General features: G+C 40.9%; 3 protein-coding genes across 5 annotated transcripts in view; 2 read left to right on the forward strand and 1 right to left on the reverse strand.

The window, feature by feature from the left end:
- The first annotated feature begins 1,198 nt into the window (after positions 1 to 1,198).
- On the forward strand, positions 1,199 to 2,104 carry LOC139919259 (myosin-6-like). Its single transcript, XM_071908942.2, has 4 exons — positions 1,199 to 1,405; positions 1,588 to 1,731; positions 1,819 to 1,979; positions 2,077 to 2,104. The coding sequence occupies exons 1-4, from the start codon at positions 1,199 to 1,201 to the stop codon at positions 2,102 to 2,104; spliced, it is 540 nt and encodes a 179-aa protein (XP_071765043.2).
- Positions 2,105 to 2,507: 403 nt separating this feature from the next.
- On the forward strand, positions 2,508 to 11,046 carry LOC144543497 (myosin heavy chain, skeletal muscle-like). Its single transcript, XM_078291471.1, has 4 exons — positions 2,508 to 2,578; positions 8,663 to 9,049; positions 9,219 to 9,263; positions 10,924 to 11,046. Exons 2-4 carry the CDS (start codon positions 8,813 to 8,815, stop codon positions 10,942 to 10,944), a joined length of 303 nt encoding a protein of 100 aa, XP_078147597.1. The 5' UTR covers positions 2,508 to 2,578; positions 8,663 to 8,812; the 3' UTR covers positions 10,945 to 11,046.
- Positions 11,047 to 16,742: 5,696 nt separating this feature from the next.
- Positions 16,743 to 22,346, reverse strand: part of LOC139919258 (uncharacterized) — a 110,976-nt gene continuing 105,372 nt past the window's right edge. For 2 of the 3 annotated variants that reach the window (XM_078291274.1, XM_071908941.2), the window contains 4 exons: positions 21,299 to 21,380; positions 20,608 to 20,720; positions 17,740 to 17,932; positions 16,918 to 17,027 (listed from right to left, as the gene is read on the reverse strand). In XM_078291274.1, the coding sequence (XP_078147400.1) occupies positions 17,020 to 17,027; positions 17,740 to 17,932; positions 20,608 to 20,720; positions 21,299 to 21,380 (396 nt within the window). In that variant the 3' untranslated portion in view covers positions 16,918 to 17,019. Of the gene's footprint in view, positions 16,870 to 16,917; positions 17,028 to 17,739; positions 17,933 to 20,607; positions 20,721 to 21,298; positions 21,381 to 22,346 lie in introns of those variants that run through there. The other variant, XM_078291273.1, reaches the window with a different exon arrangement.

A 22,346-nucleotide genomic window follows, 5' to 3' on the forward strand; every position in this document is an offset into this window, starting at 1 on the left:
ATACATTTTATACTGTATATCTATTAATAGAAAATGTTTCATATTTAGTGGGGGTTAAGAATTGCAGGCCTGTCTTTCAGTTGTCTTTCATTACAAAGCATGGAGACACAAGGGCACAAGTGGTGTTCTCAATCATCGCCAATTCCCACTCCATCATGTTTCTACGGCATTGTTTCCTTCTCTTTGTCTAGTGCTATAAAGATAACCCTGTGAAATTCCAACTGGACGCATGTCTTTGATTGAGTGGGACAGCTTGTGAGGCGCGCTGGGATCTTGAAAGTCAGAGGCTGAGATCATTGACACAATAAAAAATAAATATTTACTACAATATGTCAATCACTAATTTATTAGTTTAAACCAACCATTCAACCAACCAATTTTAACTTCTGTTTGAAAAGAGTTGCTTAAAATTTCTAATTTGTTTTTTCCTTTTTCTACGTTACACCAGAGACCACAATGAAAATAAGTTGTTCATTTTTGTTTTGCCATATGGAATCTTAAAACCATTTTATCCTTTTGTTTTAAAAATGGTAAATAAATTAGACAAATCTATATCTCAAGGTATACAGTGTTAATTGTATTGGTGACACATAATCACAAAATATGTTGCAGCTAAAGATAAAAATGACACTGCCATAGCACAAATACAACTTTTTGACAGGAAGTATTCTGTGTTTGAAAAAAAAGGTGCTGCCTTTCCTTGATATTGCACAATCACAATAATTTTAAAAAATGTATTCCTATATGATGCAGTGTTTTGTGTAAATGATACAGTTGTCACACAAGCCAACTTAATCCTTGCCCAAACAAAGAGGATATACGTCACAGTCTACTTAATTCCACAGAGATTTAGTCTCCAAATGAGGGACTTTGACTCTATATAAAGATTCACATCACTGTTCCACCTCAAGGTAAGCGTCTGTTAATCTTATATGTATAATACATTTAAAGCTAGGGTAGTATTCTGTATATGAAATGTATAGGCATGTGAAAGGTATATAACCCCAAAGACTCGAAGTACTTTCTCTTCTATTCCAAAAGGTCTAGCAAAAACACTACTCACTGAAATCATCAGGCAAGCACAATTTCCACATTCAATATTCTGATATTTTAGTATCACATAAACTGCATTCTGATGCTTAGGCTATTGTAACAACCTTAGGGCAACATTCTCAGGTAAACTTCATCATCTGTGGCAATGGCATCAGGGGATGCTGCAATGGCAGAGTTTGGGCGTGCAGCCCCATTTCTCTGCAAATCAGATAAGGAACGTTTGGAGGCCCAGACTCGCCCCTTTGACATGAAAAGGGAATGTTTTGTGCCCGACCCTGGGGTTGAGTATGTCAAAGCTTCCATTACCAGTAGAGATGGGGACAAAGTCACCGTTCAAACTGAGCAGGGAAAAGTAAGTATGCTTCATCAACATTTGTGACATAAAGTGAATGCAAGTGACTACTCTGGAAGAGATTCATACAACTACCTCCTCAACAACCACTGCATCCTCACAAATACAAAAGATCACTTCATGGTATTAGGATACTGGAAAAAAATAGCAAAGTAATGTCTCTTGGCTAAATCTCTCTACAGACAGTGACTGTGAAGGAGGCTGACGTCCATCCCCAGAACCCGCCAAAGTTCGATAAAATTGAGGACATGGCGATGTTCACCTTCCTCCATGAGCCTGCTGTGCTGTTTAACCTCAAAGAGCGTTACGCAGCATGGATGATCTACGTGAGTAATGACGACCAATCTGCAGATCTCTCCACTGTATCAAACAGTCAGTTCAATGAAAAAGACGTGTTATATCTTCCTCTACAGACCTACTCAGGGCTGTTCTGTGTGACTGTCAACCCCTACAAGTGGCTGCCAGTGTACGATCAGTCAGTGGTCAATGCCTACAGAGGCAAGAAGAGGACTGAAGCTCCTCCTCACATCTTCTCCATCTCTGACAATGCCTACCAGTATATGTTGGCAGATAAGCCCAACTTGTTTTTTTTAATGCTTTGTAAGTTATGGCTAAATTATAAAATCTTGTTGATCTTGTTTATTTTTTTAATTTTATCTCTTCACAGACAGAGAGAACCAGTCAGTCCTTATTACGTGAGTGTTACTAATAAGTTATAAGTATCAGATATATTTGCACTTAAATACATTTAAGGTGAGTCAGATCAGTGTATGGGTGTGGTAGCTGTATTGTGGACAATTCCCGATCTTGCAACCAATGTAAAAACTGGATAAATCTGGATAAATCCGGACCGGCAGGATAAATCTGGGTGGGGAAAGTGAAAAGCAGCGCTTGCCCCTCCCTCATTACCACCACTGAGGTAAGGCCCTTAACCCCACCCGCTCCAGTGGAGCTGCTCAGTGGCAGCAGATCAGACTGTGGTTGTACTGATCAGCTTCCAGGTGTGAATGTGATCAGGGCGTTCCTGAAAAAGAGGGCATTGCTCTCAGTGAAACTCCCCTGAATAAATAAAGGTGGAAAAAACAACAACAAAGAACTTACTTCCGGTTGGATAACGTCGGTGGTGCTGCATCGGCGGCGGCGCTACAGTATTTTTCGTGTTATTTAACCAAAGTAAGACCTCTTTTTAAGCTCTTGTGATTAGAAATACACAGACATTATGTAGTTCTGGCTGTCCATCGAAAACGAGACGTTCCTGTCGTTGCTGTTGATATTTGTTAGTGTATAACCTAAATATATAGCCTATTTAAGCATGTGTCCACAAACTACTATATTTTACCAAAATGTTTAGAAATGCTTAAAAGTTCTGTTTTGGCCACTGTCTTATACAAATTAACCATCTGTTTTTATTTTATATTATGTTATATAGCCAAACAGTGACAGCCAGTGACACAAAGTAGGCTATGTTAGTGTGATTCAGTGAGCAGAAGTTCAAATTCAACTGCTGATCTAACAAAGCAACCTCAAACCAGTCATTCTTTAGTGTTTTGCTTTATAGTAGAAACTGTGGACTGTTCGTTATTTACTTTCAGACTCGATTGTAAAGCATCTTGACTGTAAAGCAGGGTATGATAGCAAAGCCAGATCACAAACCACTGCGTGTGTTGTGCTACTTGTGCTGTGCTAGAACCGCGCCCTATTAAAAACCCTGCGGATAAAACATTTGTGGCACTTTGACAATGTTTTACTCGTGCAACAGAAAAGGGTTCAAGGATTTCAGAAAGCTTATCATGTTGGCAAAATTTCGGTCAGGAAACCTTACCTACATGAAGTGAAAGATTTTACCCTAACGGTTTTTATATATATATATATATATATGTATATATATATATATATACATACATATATATATACACATATATATATATATATATATATAATATTTTATTAATCTTTTACACACAACCAAAAAAACCCCCCCCAAAAAAACAAAAAACAGACAGCATAGATATTGCCAAAATACATGAGAATTACATTATATACATCTCTGTACACACTAGCACCATGTCAAAGGAAAGAAAAAACAGTGTCTATGACCCACTTGCGAAAACAAAGCACGGGCGCCCTTTCTGCAGTAGGCCAGATCACCAGGAAGATAATCCAGGAAGGATTGCCCGACCGGTTTTTAACGGAACGCCTTGGGCTTGGGACTGGCAGTGCAGTGCCAGTCACAACGGAGCTACTGCTGTGCTAGACCCAAACGAGACTAGCAAAACCGAGAGACTGTATTACTGTCACTCTAGCAAGCACGGTGAGATTTTTTTTTTCGCGTTCCCTCTCAATATGTTTTGCGTTCTCTCGCAATAAATTTTGCGTTCTCTCGCAATACTTTTGCATTACCTCGCAATACTTTTGCATTCCCTTGCAATAGTTTTGCGTTCCCATGCAACATCGTCATTTCATCTTAGGTGCCCTGGCGTGAAGTTTAGCTGGTGCATGGCTGTCCTAACGCAGAAAAGGTGAGATTTGCTTTGATTGTACAAACGATTTTTGGGTGGGGGGATTATTATATGTATTTAACTTCTGTGGGTTCTATTTAATGGTTAAGAAATATGTGTGAAAATAGACGTTACTAGATATTTACGACTTGTGGTAGCTCTACCTCTATCTAAGGCAGCTTGCTGCTGAAACGTTTTTTCTTTTGGTTCTCATATTCAGTAAAACAATATTTGTATCGGAGCCAAGCGTGTGTCTGGCGGTATTTTTCTGAATAATTGACGTTACCGACCAGACCTGCACCTCAGCAACGTGTGCATTAACCCTTCTCATTATCACAATTGATAGCATATTTCTTATGTAACGTTATATCTCTGACACATACACACACTCGTATAGACGACATTTTCACATAAGTGAGGTTTATTAAGTAATGACGTTTGATAACTTCTAATAACGTTTGCATCGGACGTCAATGTAACTTCAGGGCCGGCTAGGCGTTTACTCTGACATTTGCCCAGGACCATCAGTGTTAGTCCAGGCCCTCCACCATGTCTTGGTTTAATGTGTTTTGTGTTTTTCCACAGGCAGACTCTGCAGACCATGTTGGATAACGTGAAGCACAACATCAATGTGAATTCAGATTTCAGTTTGCAAACACACTCTTTTGGACCTCAGGCATTAACAGCAGTGTTGTCCCATCTCATTGCAAAACTGGATCAGGTTTGAAACACGCAGACAGACGTAGACAGAGTGAATGAAACAAATTGATTTTTGAACTGACATAACAGACTCACACAAATAAGCATACATCACTGCCACCATCCTATCCATAACTACCACATAACCAAGGGCGTAGAATTGGGTAGGGACGGTAGGGACGTGTCCCTACCAATATCAAGCGACTCTGAAATGTCCCTAGCAGTTTTCATCCCTTATTTTGATTGACAATAAACGTTGTTTTGTCCGTCAGTGTCTAGTCAATGTTAACAGATCGCGTTCTCTACTACGAGTCCCGCTGCATTGGTGTAGTGCATCGGTGTCCCGTGTCGGCATAGCAACGGACGCTGTAACGAAACTTTAGTATAACAGCTGTTTTAGAATGTTATTGCGTCACCCGGATAAAAATTGGCGTGACACCGCCTCCCTAACCCCCCAAAAAATCGCTGATTGGCTTTGCCATTTCTTGCTAACGTATGAAATGCTGTGGGCAAGAAGAGCCAAAGCTCCGCCTACCGGCGAGCACGCGAGTGAAGACTCCATCCTATTTTATATTAGTAACAGTTGTGTTTAGCCATTAAAGTTAGTTTATTTAAGTACCGTGTCGCGTGCGTCTGTGACGAGTGACGACCGTAAGTAGCCTACATGTCACAAGTGAGACTGAACAATGCTGCTGTGTGCCACACTGGACAACACTGATGTAAAACAAATATGCCAACAGTTCATCTCTGTTAATGACAGGCGTAGGCATGTGTTTGACTCAGCTGTTTGTATCTAGGGTTTGGATATAGTTTACAATATCTTATTATTATTATTATTATTATTATTATTATTATTATTTTAAATGTAAATACAGATCGTTGGTTTGAATAGGCAACAGTACTACAGTACCTGCCTTAAAACAAAATGTGCTCTTTAAAGTCCCATTCAGCTGGCAAATTTGAGTAAAGGATTCATTAATGTGCTACACCCCTGTGTCTGTGTGTCTGTTAATGAGTGTATTGGCTACCATAACTATCTAGATCAGTGGTTCTCAACGTGGGGTCCGGGGACCACCAGCGGTCCTTGAGGGGGTTCCAGGGGGTCCCCAGCAAATTGATGAATTGTTAAACTTCAGCATTATTTAATTTACAAATAGTTAACACAATTACAGAATGTAGAAGAATGACTGTTTTGATCTTAGTTTCACTGTTATCTCTCTACCTACAATACAGACAGTCATGGGATTCTGGATCAAAATCATATCTAACAATAAAAGTATTCTCAGATTTGGGTCAGAGAGACAAAATTTCATCAAATGGGGGTCCATGGCTCTAATGTGGACTAAACTAGGGGTCCTCGATATGAAAAAGGTTGAGAATCACTGATCTAGATGACATGAAATGGCGGTCAGAAGTCTATCATAAATGTAAAATGCCTCAGCTTCCAGTGGTCCTCCGGACCTCCCCCATTTGTGTCCCTACCAATGTCAAAATCAAACCTACGCCCTTGCACATAACTATAACTATACATACACATATATACATATACTATAATTTAGACAAGTTTTCAACATGCAATGTCATTTTCTCAATAAAATATCTAAGATATACTTTAATCTGTGTGTCAGTTTTTAACAAAACTCGCCTGCCCCAAACTATTATGATGGTCTTGAACTTACATTGTCTTTGATGATAGCTCAGGATCAGTCCTTGTAATGATGATTATTGCAGTGGCCCCTGATTATGATTTTGGTCAAAAACAAATCTACAATTGCCCTGGACTTGCAAACTATTATCATGGTCCTGTACTAACATTGTCAATGATTATATTCCTGAGCTATCCATATTGAGTAAGTCCTTCTTTTTCTTACAATAGCAGTGGATTAACATTTCTTATGACAGTCCTCGTCCAACACACTAGTTGCTGCCCTGCACGTTTCAATGAGCAAAACTCTTCTCTGTGATCTGCTCCTCACATGGTAAACCAGGGTGATTTCCAATTAGAAATCCTTGAAAATAGCATTGGCCTAATATTGGTTGATGATGATCCTGGCTTAAACACACCTAGGATTGTCCTGGACTAACACTTTTTTCAATGATGATCCAGGACTAACATTGGTGACTCTGGTGAACTAGGTTAATTTCCATGAATTTACATTGCTTACATTATATATTCCAAGACCAACAGTACTGAGATGGTCCCAGGCAAACCTTATTTTAATGGCCCTGGACCATCATTGCTTTTCATGATCCTTATCAAGCACATCTGTGATGTAGGACATAATTGACACCATGGTTTTGACATTACAGTCTATAATTGTAACAGTGGGCTAACAGTAGTATCCTACAGAATGATTATTGTAGGCAATGTATGACTGAATTATTCAACCAGAACCATTATTTGGACATTCCAGGAACAACAATCCTGTCCTTGTAGTTCCAGGGCCAAGAATCCAAATTCATTTTGTGGTTCCAGGAACAACAGATCTACCCCATGGCTGGCATTGTGGTTGATGCTGGTTTATGGTCCTGGGCATACATTGTCTAATTATTAGTTATAAAATATAACTTCTAACCAAAAGAAAGCTAATTAAGAAAAACAATTCTTGCACATCTACAGACTCTTTAGATTATTGATTAGTTGTTATTTGGAAAACATAACAGGAAATGGGGTTGATCAGCTGTGTTTGTATTTAAATGTATTACTTAATTTTGAAATTGGAAGTTCTTTGGATACACTGGAAAGGGGCTGTACACTGAAGCCAAAATGTTGGCCTAATGTAGTACCCTTTAAAACTTTGGGAAACTAAGACTTGTTTTGATAACCTCTGAAAGGTGGCTAAAACAATCAGGCAGACATTAATATGTATAACTAAAAAAATAGGCTTAGCAACAGCAGTACAAGCAAACCTCAGAAAATAAAAAAAGAACACCAAAATCTGTCTGTACTTTTTTAATGTTAAGAGGAATTGCTCTCATAACTGCAATGCTTTTGAATTTCATTTAGTTACAAATTACATAAAAATTGCAAAAATCATGAAAAACGTCCTCATTTCTGTACATACTGTAACAATTATATGGGAAATATTATATTATATAAAATATGATATATTCATTCTCATGATGCTGGTTCTCACATTATCAATACCACGTGGTGTGACGAAATACTTGCATCATGTACATCACTGTGTCCTTGGCTTCTGGCCCACTTATGACACTGAGTATGATGTCTGGTTTAGTTCTATATATACAAATATTGTTTTACTGAATATGAGAACCAAAAGAAAAAACGTTTCAGCAGCAAGCTGCCTTAGATAGAGGTAGAGCTAAGTCGTAAATATCTAGTAACGTCTATTTTCACACATATTTCTTAACCATTAAATAGAACCCACAGAGGTTAAATACATATAATAATCCCCCCACCCAAAAATTGTTTGTAAAATCAAAGCAAATCTCACCTTTTCTGCGTTAGGACAGCCATGCACCAGCTAAACTTCACGCCAGGGAATGCAAATGTATTGCGAGGTAACGCAAAATTTATTGCAAGAGAACGCAAAACATATTGCGAGGGAACGCAAAAAAAAAATCTCGCCGTGACCCTAGGGGGGCTCCGTATTATGCTACCCAACAGCGACGTTTATCATTTTTATTACTGACCTGTAAGAAAATGCTGCCGCAAAACCCGGTCATGAGTGGTTGCTGCCAGCCTGTCCCCAGTTCTGTAGATGCAGACGGCCTGTAAACTATTATCTGTATCCACCGATTCCGTTAGCTTGCTTTAAAACGGAAAAAGCCTAAACCTAATCCATTATGTACCAAGCTATATTTGGCATTACAGCCCCGATTTCGGCATAATCGCTAATGTTTTGTTTAGTTGACTCGTATCTACAGCTGCTTAAAACGAACGATTTCCGCTGCCGACAGGTGCGAGTTATCCACCCAGAAGTATAGCCAATCTGTTTGTTTACAAACATTGTGATTTGGACTATAGTAGATATATTGAGCTTATCTATTTATTGAGTTATTGTTTATTAAATACATACATTAACTTCTTCTGTAGGCTCGCATTGAGGAGCTGGAAGAAGAGCTGGAGTCTGAGAGAGCTGCCCGAGCCAAGGTGGAGAAACAGAGAGCAGACTTGTCCAGAGAGCTGGAGGAGATCAGTGAGCGGCTGGAGGAGGCTGGTGGAGCCACTGCTGCCCAGATTGAGATGAACAAGAAGAGGGAGGCTGAGTTCCAGAAGATGCGCAGAGACCTTGAAGAGTCCACTCTGCAACATGAAGCCACTGCTGCTGCTCTTAGGAAGAAGAATGCTGACAGTGTGGCTGACCTGGGAGAGCAGATTGATGATCTTCAGAGAGTCAAGCAGAAGCCGGAGAAAAAAAAGCGTGAGCTCAGACTGGAGCTTGATGATGATGAAAAACACATCAGGGAGCTCACTTACCAGGTGACCTTGTTTACACCAGCTCTTTGTAAATTGCACATTTTAATCTGCAGGTCAGTAAAGCATTATTACTCCCATAAAAGAGTCAGATTTAACAAAAACAACCAAGGGAAATGTAGCTTTATTCAAGGGCAAAAAAAGGGCTAATGATAACTTACTGTAACTTTTGCAGACTGAGGAGGACCGCAGAGCCAAGAGCCGTGATGCTGGCTCCAAGGTGAGCTTTGTGATTAAGGGGAAAAAGAATGTCATAACAATTCAGGATACAAAGCTATTAATGTTAACTAACGTGGCTTGCTTGCTATATCAAATTTAAAATAGAACACAGACTAGCTGTGAAGTCAACTGAAGTTCCTGCAGACAGCTCCCATGTTGAAACAGTACTATCTCTCCACTACTGGCTTTGCTAATGTTTTGATCCAAGACATCACTCTCACACTGATTTACTGAGCTTTTCTTATGTCTAGAAAAACAGACAGTACAGTCTTCAATTTTGAGGAAGTACATGATTTTTTTTTAACATTTATATCGTTTAAACTTTGATTTATTTAGGAATCTTAATGATGCATTTGCATTGCAAATTCAGTATTTAATTCCTGAGGCACTGAAGCACTGACGTTAACAATGACAGTAACATTAGTTTTGTTATATTCAATCCCCATAAAATAGATGTGAAATACTCAAGTGCCTATATCAAGCATATGTTTAATTTTAAATTGTTTCTGCTCTGTCTTCAACAAACCAACTGTTTGTTCCAAGATGAAAGTAGGCTAACGTTAACGTTACTCTTCAATAATTAAGCAAGTTAATAGCGTCAGCTTACTGTAATTGAATACTGTTAACGTTACCTAACATCAAATCTGTATGACCAAAGAGGCAAAATTCTTATCTGGTGGTTTAACACCAATATTTTTACAATCTTAACTTAACTCAGATAGCTAGGTTTTTCAGATAACGCTAACTTCAGCATAATTTAGTGTTGTTTGTTAACTTTAGCAAACATATAGCCTAGCTAGCTATTTCACTTACCGTTAACAAATGTAAATAGTACTTGTCAATTGTTAACTTTGATAACCGCAAGTTTTCAGTGGTTAACATTGCCAGCTGCCAATTAGTTAACGCAATTTGATAAACGTTTTTGCTCTAACGTCATATTTTGGTTAACCTACCGAACCTAACCTACCTAACTGGGCAGATGTGTTGGCATGGACCTTCACGTGCTCCCGCCTCTGTACAGACTAGGGGAGACCGGGGCTAGTTGGCACACTGCTTTCCACACTGGAGGTAGCTGTGTAATAATCTTATATCAAAAGGGTACCCTCCTATTTAGCAGTCAGAGTAAAATCAACCTTGTGTGATTTTCTTGACAAAGGTTTATATTTTACGTATGTCCACTGACCATGGCTTCAGTTGTAAAGGGGAGAGGGATATATTCACTTTAAGCTTGTTGGCTCAAGTGGACGGATGGAGCTGGTTGGTCAGAAATGGTCAGAAACAACAACGTTACAAGACTTCTAAGGACATACATTCAGAGTTTCTGAATCATATTACACTAGTGCAGTGCCCGTTCGCGCCGCTGCTGCACAGAGCGCTGTTCGCTTGTTTATTCAAAGTTTAGTAATATTGAACGTGTGTCCAAATTGCACCAAATCCGACACTGCACTTCCTTGGGTCCCCAGCAATACACCCGCCAAGTGTGAAGTTGATTGGATGAACGGTTCTCGAGATATGCGACGGACACACACACACACACACACACACACACACACACGCTCACTCACTCACAGACAGAGATTCCTTGCTTTATTGTTAGATGATGATGGCCATGTATATGAATTACCCCACTCCACCCCTCTCTCTTTCTCTCCCTCACACAGAAGGGGCATGATGAAGAGTGACGTTCTGCCCTGGACCGTTCTGGCCATCCTTTCCTTGCTTCACTGTGGAAATAATTTCCTCCGGTATTAAAGCTGCAGCGGAATAAAGAGAATTTGCAATGAGACATTTGTCATATGTTTTCAAAGGTTTTTTTGGTAAGGCTGGTGGGAGAGAAATGGGATGATATGGTTTCATTCCCAAATGAGAAAAAAGTGTCACCTAGTCTTACAAAATATTTGACAGCCTAAAATGTAAACAAATTCTGGTACTTTTTGAAGGATAGTGCAAAACTTAAGTCCTTCACTGACAAAATGTTGACACTTTTAGAGACTATAGCCTCTATATTTTATGATGAACTTCATGCAATGATTTCCTTAGCAAAATAGACATTTTGAAAATGAACTGTTTATATAGGTCTTGAACATGTTGCATATACATGGTGTGCTCTGTTGCCTTTTGTTGTGTGAGGCAATACATGCCTGAGTAATTTGACACACTCTCAAGTCAATAATGTCTGAGATTTGATAGCAAACAGTCACACAATTCACAATCACACGATCACCAGAATAAAATGGAGAACACACACAATGGGCTATATAAAGGGTAATTAAATGTTTTACTTAACATGAAATAGCTTACATAATAGTAGATGCTTTGGGCCATCTTCAGTATTGTCCAAAATCTGGTAACTGCCCATTTCCTTCAGTCCCCTCTAGAGGTCACTGTTTATCTTAGTTACTGATTTAACACCCTGGGGCTAACAGCAAAAAGATGATACTTTATACAGTATTTCACATTTTCACACTTAATTTGGACTTCACATCATACTGATTATACAAGGTAAATGTGAGAAGCTAAATCCCACCCGGCAAAAACATATTGTGGCTGGGTGGCTAGTGGTTAGAGAGACCACCTTTGAAATGGAGGACCTGGGTTCAAGTCCCAGCGTTGGTCAGCTTGGCTCCCAAGTCTAGACTTGAGTGAAGACTAGACTTGTGTCAAATCGTAATTGCAAAGATCATATTAGTTATGTCATATGATCAAATGCAGTAAAATGTTAAGTCTAGAGTAGAGAAAATAGCGATTTGATCAGGACATGATCATTCTTATCTGATATAGCAAAAAAAAACAACAACTTTGTCTGACAACTGTTTCAGTGAGTGGTGTATGTTTGTCTTCAGCCACAAACAGAGCTGTATACATCAGGGCTCATACCTGCTTTAACATTTCCTAAATGGTATGATAGAGAAGGAAAGTTGAAATGTAAATCAAGACACAAGTCTAGCGTTGAACAGTTTTTTATCCATTTTATTTCATGTTTAATAATCACATCACTAATTAACAAGTAATCACAATAAACACTTCTTTCAAACCAAAAAATAAAATTCAAAATTAATGGAAAAAAAAAGAAAAAAAAAGAAAAAACAAAAAACAAAACAATGAGGAAATTCTGCAAATGACATAGTAAGTCTACCTAACACAACCCATCGTTTTTTTTCTGCATGCTCTGTAGGTGCAGTAGGTGTTATTAACTAGTAGTATACTTGCATGTCGGGTATGTGTGCGCTAGCGGTAGATGCAGCTCTACGACGCTCCTGGATAGATTACTGAGGAGCCTTTAATACACAAGCCAAACCTGACAGCTACAGTTAGTCTTCTTAACCTTAAACAAGGATGTGTTAGGGTCCGGATGTGTGTGACTCTCCAGGGCGGGTGTGTGTGAGTGTATTGCTGTGTTGTTGTGTATGAGTGGCATATGTAATGACCAATATGTATTGATATGCTGGGCAACACTACTCCCAAATTACAGGCCTATACACTGACCTCTACACCCACGTCCTGCTTTAACAAGAAATCCCCTGGTCCACTGTGTAACATACAGTGTAATGTGATTCAGATGCATCAGCTTCAGTCCCACCCTGCCTTGCTCTGTTTCCATATCAACCTACAGAGGTCACTGTATCCTGCAATGTTAATATCAAGAGACGTTTGCCAGCTAATCAGAATATTATTTTCAACTCTTAAGACTGGGGTTGCGGGCATGTTTTAAAGGTTTGAGTGAGTGTTGTTACTCGGGGCAGATGCACACTGCAAGTTTTGTTGAAAATGTCTTGAATTTATTAAGCTCAATGTTGCCGGTCGAACATTTCTAAATTGAGCCGCTGTTGCCTTTAAGAAAATCTGTTTTCAGGGATTTTCAACCCGACTTTCTAAAATCTTGTTGTGCGCATCTTCCCCAAGAGAATCTCCAACCTCCCCCACAGTGAAACCCCTCCAACGCTTTCGAGCACAACCACCATGAGGCTACTGGAACACAACGATAAATACATATACAAAAGTGTCACGTCTTTAGTACATTATATCTCAAAAGACATTCTTTCACTTCAGCGGCCCCTTTCTTATGAAAAAGGCAGACTTGCTCAATAATAATAATATTGTCATAATAATAATCAGAATAATAGTCATAATAGTCATGACAAAACACTTCCTACCATTAAAGGTACATGGACATAAAAGCTATTCTTAATAACCTTATAACCCCCTGTTGTTGTTGTTGTTGCTACTGTAGTTGTCGTTGCTGTTGATTTTGTTCCGGTGGTGATACAGAGTGCATAAACAGTAAAATATCTATATACATCCGTGTGCAGTCTCAGAAGAGAGCTAGTGGTAAGTAAAAGCCCTGGGGTAAAAGCAAAAGATCAAACATGGCTGTGGACAGGCACGAGGAAAAATTTAGTTCGGCGAGAACCGTGGCACAAGCAAAGCAGTTCTGCAATCCACGGCGACAGCTGCTCTTTTCACCAAGACTCGATCCTGGACTGGACTGAAAGCTTTCTGACATCTAAAACATTTCCACTTTCAGAACAAAAAATAATCTTTCAATCAGTAAAAGTTATTGCCCATGTTTGTCGAAACACCTGGATCTTGCTTGGTTGGCTTTACTGATTATTTCTCAAATTTAAAGGGATGATACTTTCTCCATTCCAAAACAAAACAAAACAATAACTATCTTGAATATGGACTTGAATATGGCAGTATTTCATAACTAAGAGGAAAGGGGAGGGCACTTTCATTCAGTTTATTGCTCTGTTCATGAGAGCATGTGCAACGCTCCTTCATAATTAAGTAATTTAGAGTCACTTGTTGATATCCAGGGGTATTTCAACCGTTAATCAAATACCACCAGTCCATCACAGTGAACTTCTTTGATATATTCAAGCATTAAGGTGCAACTGATTTGTTTCCATGCTTCTCCTTTTTGAATCAACATTAAAGTGTCAATTTGAATTAAATGGCATCTACTGTATAGGGGGCTGTGAAAGGGGCTGTGGCTTTAAAAGTGAATAAACTCTATGAACTCTCAGAATTGTTTATCTACTCAATCTTCATAGATAGATACTTTATTAATTCCCAGGGGTAATATGGTGAATCTCTGGTAATGCTTTTGCCATGATCACATTTAATGGAAGTTCATTTTATTCATTGTTGATCTCTGAGTTATAGCACTATAATCAAAGTTCGGCCAATTGCTGGCTAATGGACAATGTGCAGAATCAGTTTTACTAGGTTTGCGATTTCTGTAGCTGGCTAATCACTGGGATAATAGCTTAATATACTAAATCAGAATTTTTGTCTAGAATCCCGTGAATAGTTCATCTCAGTATGTCTGCAACAAGTGTGACTGCGGCATTAAAAGGTGAAACTACTACCATCAAACGCTATATCTCCCTGCCCATCACCATTCAAAATCATCATCTGAGTAACAAGGAAAAATACTAGATCAACTGACTAGGATTGCCCCGAGGATAGACATACAGTACTAAACCACAACACTGCAAGTCATAATGCACATAGGCTTTCAGCTCTGGGCATGATATTATATTATCCAGCCATGCATTATAAAGGCAATTGGAGGCAACAGTTGAATACATTGCTACAAGAGAAGAGGATAAGCCACATCATGTTCCACTGCCAAAACCCTGACAAGAAAAGTACTGAATACGTCTTGTGGATCTTCTTGTATCCAGTTGAAGCTTGTGTTTTGTCAACTGCCAAAAAACATGCTACCGTAACCCTCATAAAACACCTGAAATGGGACAACGAACATGACCACTCACAACTACCAGAACAGTTTGATCTACAGAATATCCACAGCAATACCAGGTGGCTCCTACCATTTATTTCTGTTTTGTGAACTATGACATTCTCTCTCTCTGTCAGTTTCTCCACAAAGAGGCGCTCAGCAGTGTTAGGCGTGAGCCTGCATCATCCTAGGTTACTATAGTTTTCAGGTAAGCAGGACAGGAGGCACATACAAGACACACAGCTCCTTCCACTTCAGAGACACTTCCACAGCATTTAGACATCTTCCACATCTCCCTCCGGACTGCATGCTCAGTAAAAGCTTGTATACTTGTATTTCAGATTCATTCAGGTTGTAACATGTCTTCTGCTCACTGTTTGAAACATCTCTTTCGCCATAAAAGTACAATATGCCTCAAGTGTTACTTATCCTTTTTCCTTCACCCCTCTCCTTCTAGCAACACCTCCTTCAACACGTTCCTCCTCCTTCTGAATGTCATCTCCCTCATCACTGTGTGCCTCGGTTTAGACAAACCTGTGCGTGTTTCCAACAGTTTCTGAGTGCTATCGGCAAAAGACCATCCGCTGTATTGCTTATACAAGAAGAAACATACAATAAATAAATAAAACCGTTTTTTAAAACCAAAATAAAACGACGAGGAAAAAGAAACCAGAAGAAGTCGAGAAAGAGAGAAAATAAGTAAGATCAGAACAGAACACCAAAGTTCATTGTTACAGTATTATTCACTCAAACACATCATCACAAACATAGAGAATAAAGAGAGTTAAATAGCCTAAAACGGTTCAAACAGCCTACTAGTACTCTAGCATTTTTTTTTTGTTTGTTTGTCAGCTTGTTTAGGGTGAGAACTGTTATAATGGATAGTGAAGAGAGAGGAGTCTGGAAACGCGGGCAGAGAGTGAGGAAGTGGATGAGATGGACAATGAGCGAGTAGTGTGCCAACGTTTAGAAGCAAAGAGTCAATGGTTACTGGGAACCGACAGCCCCTACGGTCATGAGCAAAAGGGACGCTATGCATTTGACTTAGCATACAGAAGCCACAGGTGAGTCCAAGAGGGTTTTACATAGTGAAGTGGTGGTCAGTTGACAGCACTGTTGTTGTTGTTGTTAAGGGCTTGTGGGAGAGATGACAGAGGGTCCAAGAGAGTGAAGCCCACCACCAGTCTGTGTACAGAGGATCCAAATGGAACCAGTGATTCCAGGACAACCGGCTCGATGGAGATGAATACAACAACCAGAATATCAGAGAATAACTTGCCATCCTTTCATGTATTCCCGCCCAGCCCCAAGCTCAGTCTATATACAGTCAGCTCAGCCAGATAAATGGGGGGAGGAGGGGTCAGCAGTAGCGCAGGGGGAGAAGGGGCAACAACTATCGAGATGGCGCATGATGACGACGTCACACGTGAGAGAAAGGGATGCTTATGTATTGACGACAGCCTGACAGTATGACGTTGACAGCAGAGTGGTGGAGTTAGATCATAATACCAGCGAGGGGCAATCTGAGTCACACATTTGCAATGGGAGGTTAAGGATGAAGTTGGTTGTGAGGAGTTGATCGGGGCGCGAAAGAAGGTCAAGATCCTGTTAGAGGGCTACAGTCGCCCCCCTGGAGATGCTGCAGGCAGGGGGCGGAGGGGGAGCTGAGGCAGCCTACGGAGGCCAAGGACTCGTTGAGGGAGACACTGCGAGGAGTCGGGTGGTGGTGGTGTTGGGGGAACAACGGAGAGGGGTGTTGGTGGGGGTTGTCGCCCTGGGGGGCTGGCCAGGTGATGATGTCGGCGCCGTGGTCCGTGCGAGAGCGGGCGTTCTCGCGGAAGTTGAGCTTGAAAGACTCAATCTGCAGCAGAGAGGTTGGAAACAAAGGGGAGAGAAGAGGAGAGCAGACGAGAGAGAGAGAGAGAGAGGAAATAGAAGGGGGAAAAAGGTGGGCAGGGGGAGTAGGTGATGTCGAGGGGGTTGAGATGAGGAGGGCAGAGGGATAGCAGAATTAGATGCCTGCAAAATAAGAAGTCAAAAAATGATGGTGTGGTCAGGTGCTTTGGACTGGAGAGAATACAGTACAAGCCACAAAGTCTTTTACGATGAACAATTCTGTTTCAATTGAGGAGAGAAACACTTATATCCTATAAATATATTTGTAGCCTTGAAGATGTCTAGCAGGAGGAAGAACTTGGGGCGAAAACCCGGGTTAATCAAGCAGGGGTAGGAGAGAGAGGCTTTCTCTAAAGCATCTTAGCTCTCTCGAAAAAACCTTGGTTCCATTTTTAAGCCATTGGAAAGAGTTTTTTTTTGTGTCAAGGTACTTGAGGCAAGCAGAGCCCCAGGACTTTATGGGACCCTGAGATGGATACACTGCAGCTAAAAGACAGGAGAGTTGGGAGGTAAACCCAGTGGAGGTGATATGGGAAAAGGGCTGGATCTGGGCTAGGTTTCCCAAAACTATGATCTCAGGGTGGTGACACACTCGGCTTTTTTTGGGGTAATGTAGAATAGATGACATTCCCTGCAACAGGCAAAAAGTGAGACAGTTTCAAAAATCAATTCAAATGTTCCTGGCAACAAGATGTTCCCAAGCAACAATACTGATGCAGATGATTGAGCACTGTCGCCCAAAAGGTTACCCACGTATTTCTTCCTTTGCCATTTTGCTATTCGGACACCAGACCCTAGAAAGACAGCAGATGAGCCTGGCCACACACAAACTTACTTGTCTCTGGGATGCGCGAGTCCAGACCCTGGGGCTCCCCGAGGCCCTCGCTACCACAGGGGGCCCCGTCCTTCAGCCCATTCTCCTGGGCAGGGGGGCTCCCCGCTTGCCCCGGCTCGGAGCCTGGGGCCGGGGCCGGTGTGCCACTCAGGGGAGTCCCATTCCCCTCTGTTGTCTCCTGGGCCCCCTCAGCCTAGAAACACATAGCAGGGCGTGTCAATCGGTGGGGATGGGATGGAACAACCTGGCTCCAAATCTGTACTGCTTCAGCTGAGCCCCATAACTACATACTGTTGTCTTTTTAAAATATAGAATATTGTTGATGGTAAGTGATTAACAAATGATTTGGGTAGATAGATTGGGATTGCAAATATCTGGCAAGCTAGATGTTTGCTAAGAACCTAAAAGATCTGGAGCCAGGCTGAGGTGGAGAGAGGATGGAATTACAACCAAAAAAATAACTGAACTGTATGACATACAAACAAAATAACTGAACATGACTGATGGATGTAATAATAGAACAAAATAAATTGCAAAACAAGGCAATACATAAGAAAAAAGCAGATGCAGAGCACAATGTGTAGAAAAAGGTGCAGAAATGATGGTTTTCCTGAACCACAAACTCTTCTGTACAATCTTATATATCTATACAAATGCTTGAATGTCATTATTCTACTTTAGATGAAAGAAATGTAAAATTAATTCAGGTGTTACTACTTACTACAGACTACTTACTACAGACTAACAGCAGATGTCACTAGAAACACATTGTAATGAAACCCAGTGGAAACTATGTAAAGGAACAATTAAGGAGCCCCACATGGCTTTAAACTTTGAACACAGTCTAACAATAAAGTATGAGATTTTTGTTGTTGTTGTTGGAAAACATCTCAAGCCTTTGTAAAATAGACTTAGTTAACTCGCATATCAAAACACTGAGAAAAATTCTCTCTCCAAGAATTCATTCATTATTATGTGAATGCCATTCTTAGGTCATTCTTATGTGAAAGTGTCCTCACTGAGCGGGACGGTGGAGATGATGAGTGATCTTCTTCAGACAGGGCATGCAAAGCAGTTTGTGATACAATACAAAAGATGTCATCATGCATGCATGTGATCACGACACAGATGGGTTGCCATAGGCTGAGGGGACAGGTGACATCATATCAGATCTTGTCATTGGCTCGAATGTTTGATTTCCTCGTGTTGGCAAGCCCCTCCCACACAATCATCCAATCCTCATGAGGTACTATGGTGGCTTTCTTTTGTCTCAGTCAAATCCCGGTTATATTTTAGAAATCCATGACCATCCCCTATCTTTTTTATCACCTATGGAGAGCTATGCTTTACATCCCTTAATGCCTACATCCTTTCTCTGCCTCCCCGTCCTCCCCCAGTGTCTCGCTCAATGTGCCGGACAGAGCCGAGGTCAGCGCTGCGGGGGAACATCCAGATGATTTCACAACGGAGGGACAGAGGGTCAGGAGGAGGGGAACCAAATGGGGGTGCGGAGGGTTCGGGGTTTGAGATGTTTTCAGTTGCTGCAGGTGGCGTGTGACATGCTGTCATCATCAATGACTGTAGCTGGAAGCCACCCAGCATCTTTTCAATGTCGTTATGAACACAGTGGCGAGAGAGGAAAAGCATGAAAAACCTGCAAAATGTTCTCTTCATCCACAAATACCTTCCTAATTTGTAACTGACACATTTTTATATATAAACATGCAGACGCACACAAAATTAAGAGACAGAGGCTTTCCAGGCTGACCAGTTTAACAGGGCTCCACAATGCATTGAAAAAATATCAAAAGCACAGTATAGACTACTGATAATTTACAATATAAGAGGGTGACTTCTTTCTCAGATGTGACGGTGCTTTGGACAAGGTATTTTTGCGCTGTGCAAAATCTAATGAATAAAGTCTGCTTTCCATTAGTATTTCGTAAGACATAAGACATTTTCCAGACAGTACAGTGAAGACGGCCAGGAGCGGGAGGTGAGATAAGTGTGACAGCATAGCATGAGCCATTTTCAAACTCCTGCAGTTATAATACTGCATGACTTTTACAGGCAAGCGCAAAACATTACATAACCACCTGCTCACTTTTACTATTACTGTACCAAAGACCAGGGGTCAGTGAAGCTTTTTCAGATCCGGGACCCATGTGTGAAATTTATTCTCTCATTCTGGGACACAGGTCATAGGCTTATGAAAACATTGTAGCATTTGCCATGCAAGGACCCATTAGGAGTAGGCCACAGTCAATTTAGGGCCTTGACTGTTGTTAAAGAGACCAGACTGACAGTGAGTGGATGCATATATTAGATTAATATGGCTGTGTTCACACTAGCCTGCTTTTAGTCGAAAGATCGCTGCCTCAACTGCATTTTATGCTGATAATGAAAAGCAGGTTGTGCAATGTGTACTTTGTTTCCATCAAGGCAAGGTAAAGCAGATGCCACTGTCAGCACACGGTACTTAGCACTGAGTACAGCTCAAACACTTAGCAGGAACTCCCACACAGCCAATGTGCTCCATAATGACTCTTTAAGGTCAGAGTAACAACTTCGACTAACTTTTCTACTGCCACTTTCCGCTTTTTCATTCTGGTTGTTGTTGATGTTGTGAACCGTCACTTGCCAATGTACTGTGAAACCTGCCTCATCTTCGCTGTGATTGGTTGGCCCACAAAAACAATATGGTCCAAGTCATGTGGTCCCCTCTAAAATGTTTACCGGATCTCTACTTCAGAAAGTTCTCTACTCTGCCTGAAAAGACGCAAGGTGCAAAGAAGACGCTGTCAGTTTGTAGGGAGCAGAATAGTGTGAACACAGACTAAAGGAAGTCTTTTGGAGGGATAATCTCACCTTGATGTTTCCTCCGCCAGGTGAATGGCCCAGATTGTCCATGGAGCCCACTTTGGGCTGAGCCTTTCCCTTAAAGTTCGTTTTGTGGGACTCGATCTTCACATCGCCACCGCCTACAGGACACACAAGTGGTTAGTGTGATGACCACACACACACACACACACACAGGCACACACACACACACAGGCACACACTTCCATGTACATGTCTAAAGTGGATATCAATACTCTACACAACCTTTTTGCAATAGTAAACAGCAACATCAAGGTAAAAACAAAAGGCTTCTAGTAAAATAATCATACAGCCCCCAGATGTAAGGGGCGTGCATGCTTACTGTACAACAATGGTTTTACTTTTCCATTGTTAATACATCGTTTGTTGTTCCACTGACTTTCCTGGATAAAATATTCAAATAAAAGAGAAAAAAAGTCTGATTTAATGGGTTTCATTCCAGACCACAAGGTAATACAAAATAGCAGTGGTGTGTAGACTTTTCATATTCACTATACAGTATATGCAAGCACGCACGCACGCACGCACACCAACATTGCGGGACAAATGTCCGTGAGTATGGAGTATTGCAGTATTTGCAATCATCCCACAAAACATTTGAGCCTGAAGTCCTAAATAAAATGCTGATGCCTTAAGAAATATAGGAGGGACAAAACAACATTTCCCAGCAGCGCCTCACCAGGCTTGTGCTTGATGTTGTCCTTGGAGCCGCACTTCGACGTCACCTTACTCAGGTCCACCTTCTTGTTGAGTATCTGCACCTGTCAACAAATGTCAAACAAGACTTTTTCATCACTTTCATCACATATCAAAATAATGGACTGGGTTTCCAAAAAAAGGCATTGTACTGTTATATGGATTCTCCATCCTCCATATTGTGGCAGGTGCCCACAGGCAAAGACAAACAAGAGAAATTAGAATTGTCATTTTACGATCATGTTACTTCCGTCATAGGTCAGTTGACAAGGATGATCTTGTGCTGAGCTGCTTTTGGGAGAGTCCAGACACATGGCGAAGACCGGGACATTAGGAAACCTCTCCTTCCAGCCTTCCATTTATGAAATACACACTTTTATCATAAAATGCATTACAATATCTGCCTCTGTAATCCTATGTGGTGACATAATATTGTGCAAGCGCTGTCAATGTGGCCAGGTCTCCCTGTAATGCTCAGAATAAAAGTGCAACACACCAAAAGAAGAAGCCCAGGAGAGGACAGTATTATATCAGGGAACCAGAATTAGAGGTTTACACACCTGCAGAGCAAGTCAGTGATGCCTTGCCTGTGAGACATTTCAGAAGTGAACAATTCCAATTTTAGCTCTCTGTGACAATACTGTCCTCGAAGAATCAAAGCAGAAAGACTTTGTGGAGAGAGAGCAAATCGGAGCCCAGTATTTGTGAAAGGTCAGAGGTCACACACGTAAAGCTGGTGTTTGATTGCTTGACTGATGTTTAGTAAGTTAGTAACAGGGCAGGACAAGACAGGAAGGGACTAAGGAAGCATTGGGACTGTGAAACAGGTTCTGGGGAAGGACTGGTACTTGAGGTTTGCTAGCATGCTGTCCAATTGTCCAATACATACAACTCCTTCTACTTCCAAGGGTCCAAACAAGAGCAGCACTTTGTGTTTTGGAGGCCTTGAGTAGCTCCAACCTACTGACTGTAATCTACAACTTACTCATGTTGGCACCAATAAAGGAACTACTGCCAGACTAAGACAAAGT

This window comes from Centroberyx gerrardi, chromosome 22, assembly GCF_048128805.1.
Source record: "Centroberyx gerrardi isolate f3 chromosome 22, fCenGer3.hap1.cur.20231027, whole genome shotgun sequence".
NCBI classification, from domain to species: Eukaryota; Metazoa; Chordata; class Actinopteri; order Beryciformes; family Berycidae; genus Centroberyx; species Centroberyx gerrardi.

What these genes read in the sequence shown, in the direction of transcription:
- LOC139919259 (XM_071908942.2), top strand. Translation starts at nt 1,199, where the DNA reads ATGGCATCAGGGGATGCTGCAATGGCAGAGTTTGGGCGTGCAGCCCCA. An exon ending in TTCAAACTGAGCAGGGAAAA is followed by an intron (nt 1,406 to 1,587) that starts GTAAGTATGCTT and finishes ATCTCTCTACAG; the next exon opens with ACAGTGACTGTGAAGGAGGC. An exon ending in ACGCAGCATGGATGATCTAC is followed by an intron (nt 1,732 to 1,818) that starts GTGAGTAATGAC and finishes CTTCCTCTACAG; the next exon opens with ACCTACTCAGGGCTGTTCTG.
- LOC144543497 (XM_078291471.1), top strand. Translation starts at nt 8,813, where the DNA reads ATGAACAAGAAGAGGGAGGCTGAGTTCCAGAAGATGCGCAGAGACCTT. An exon ending in TCAGGGAGCTCACTTACCAG is followed by an intron (nt 9,050 to 9,218) that starts GTGACCTTGTTT and finishes TAACTTTTGCAG; the next exon opens with ACTGAGGAGGACCGCAGAGC. An exon ending in GCCGTGATGCTGGCTCCAAG is followed by an intron (nt 9,264 to 10,923) that starts GTGAGCTTTGTG and finishes TCCCTCACACAG; the next exon opens with AAGGGGCATGATGAAGAGTG.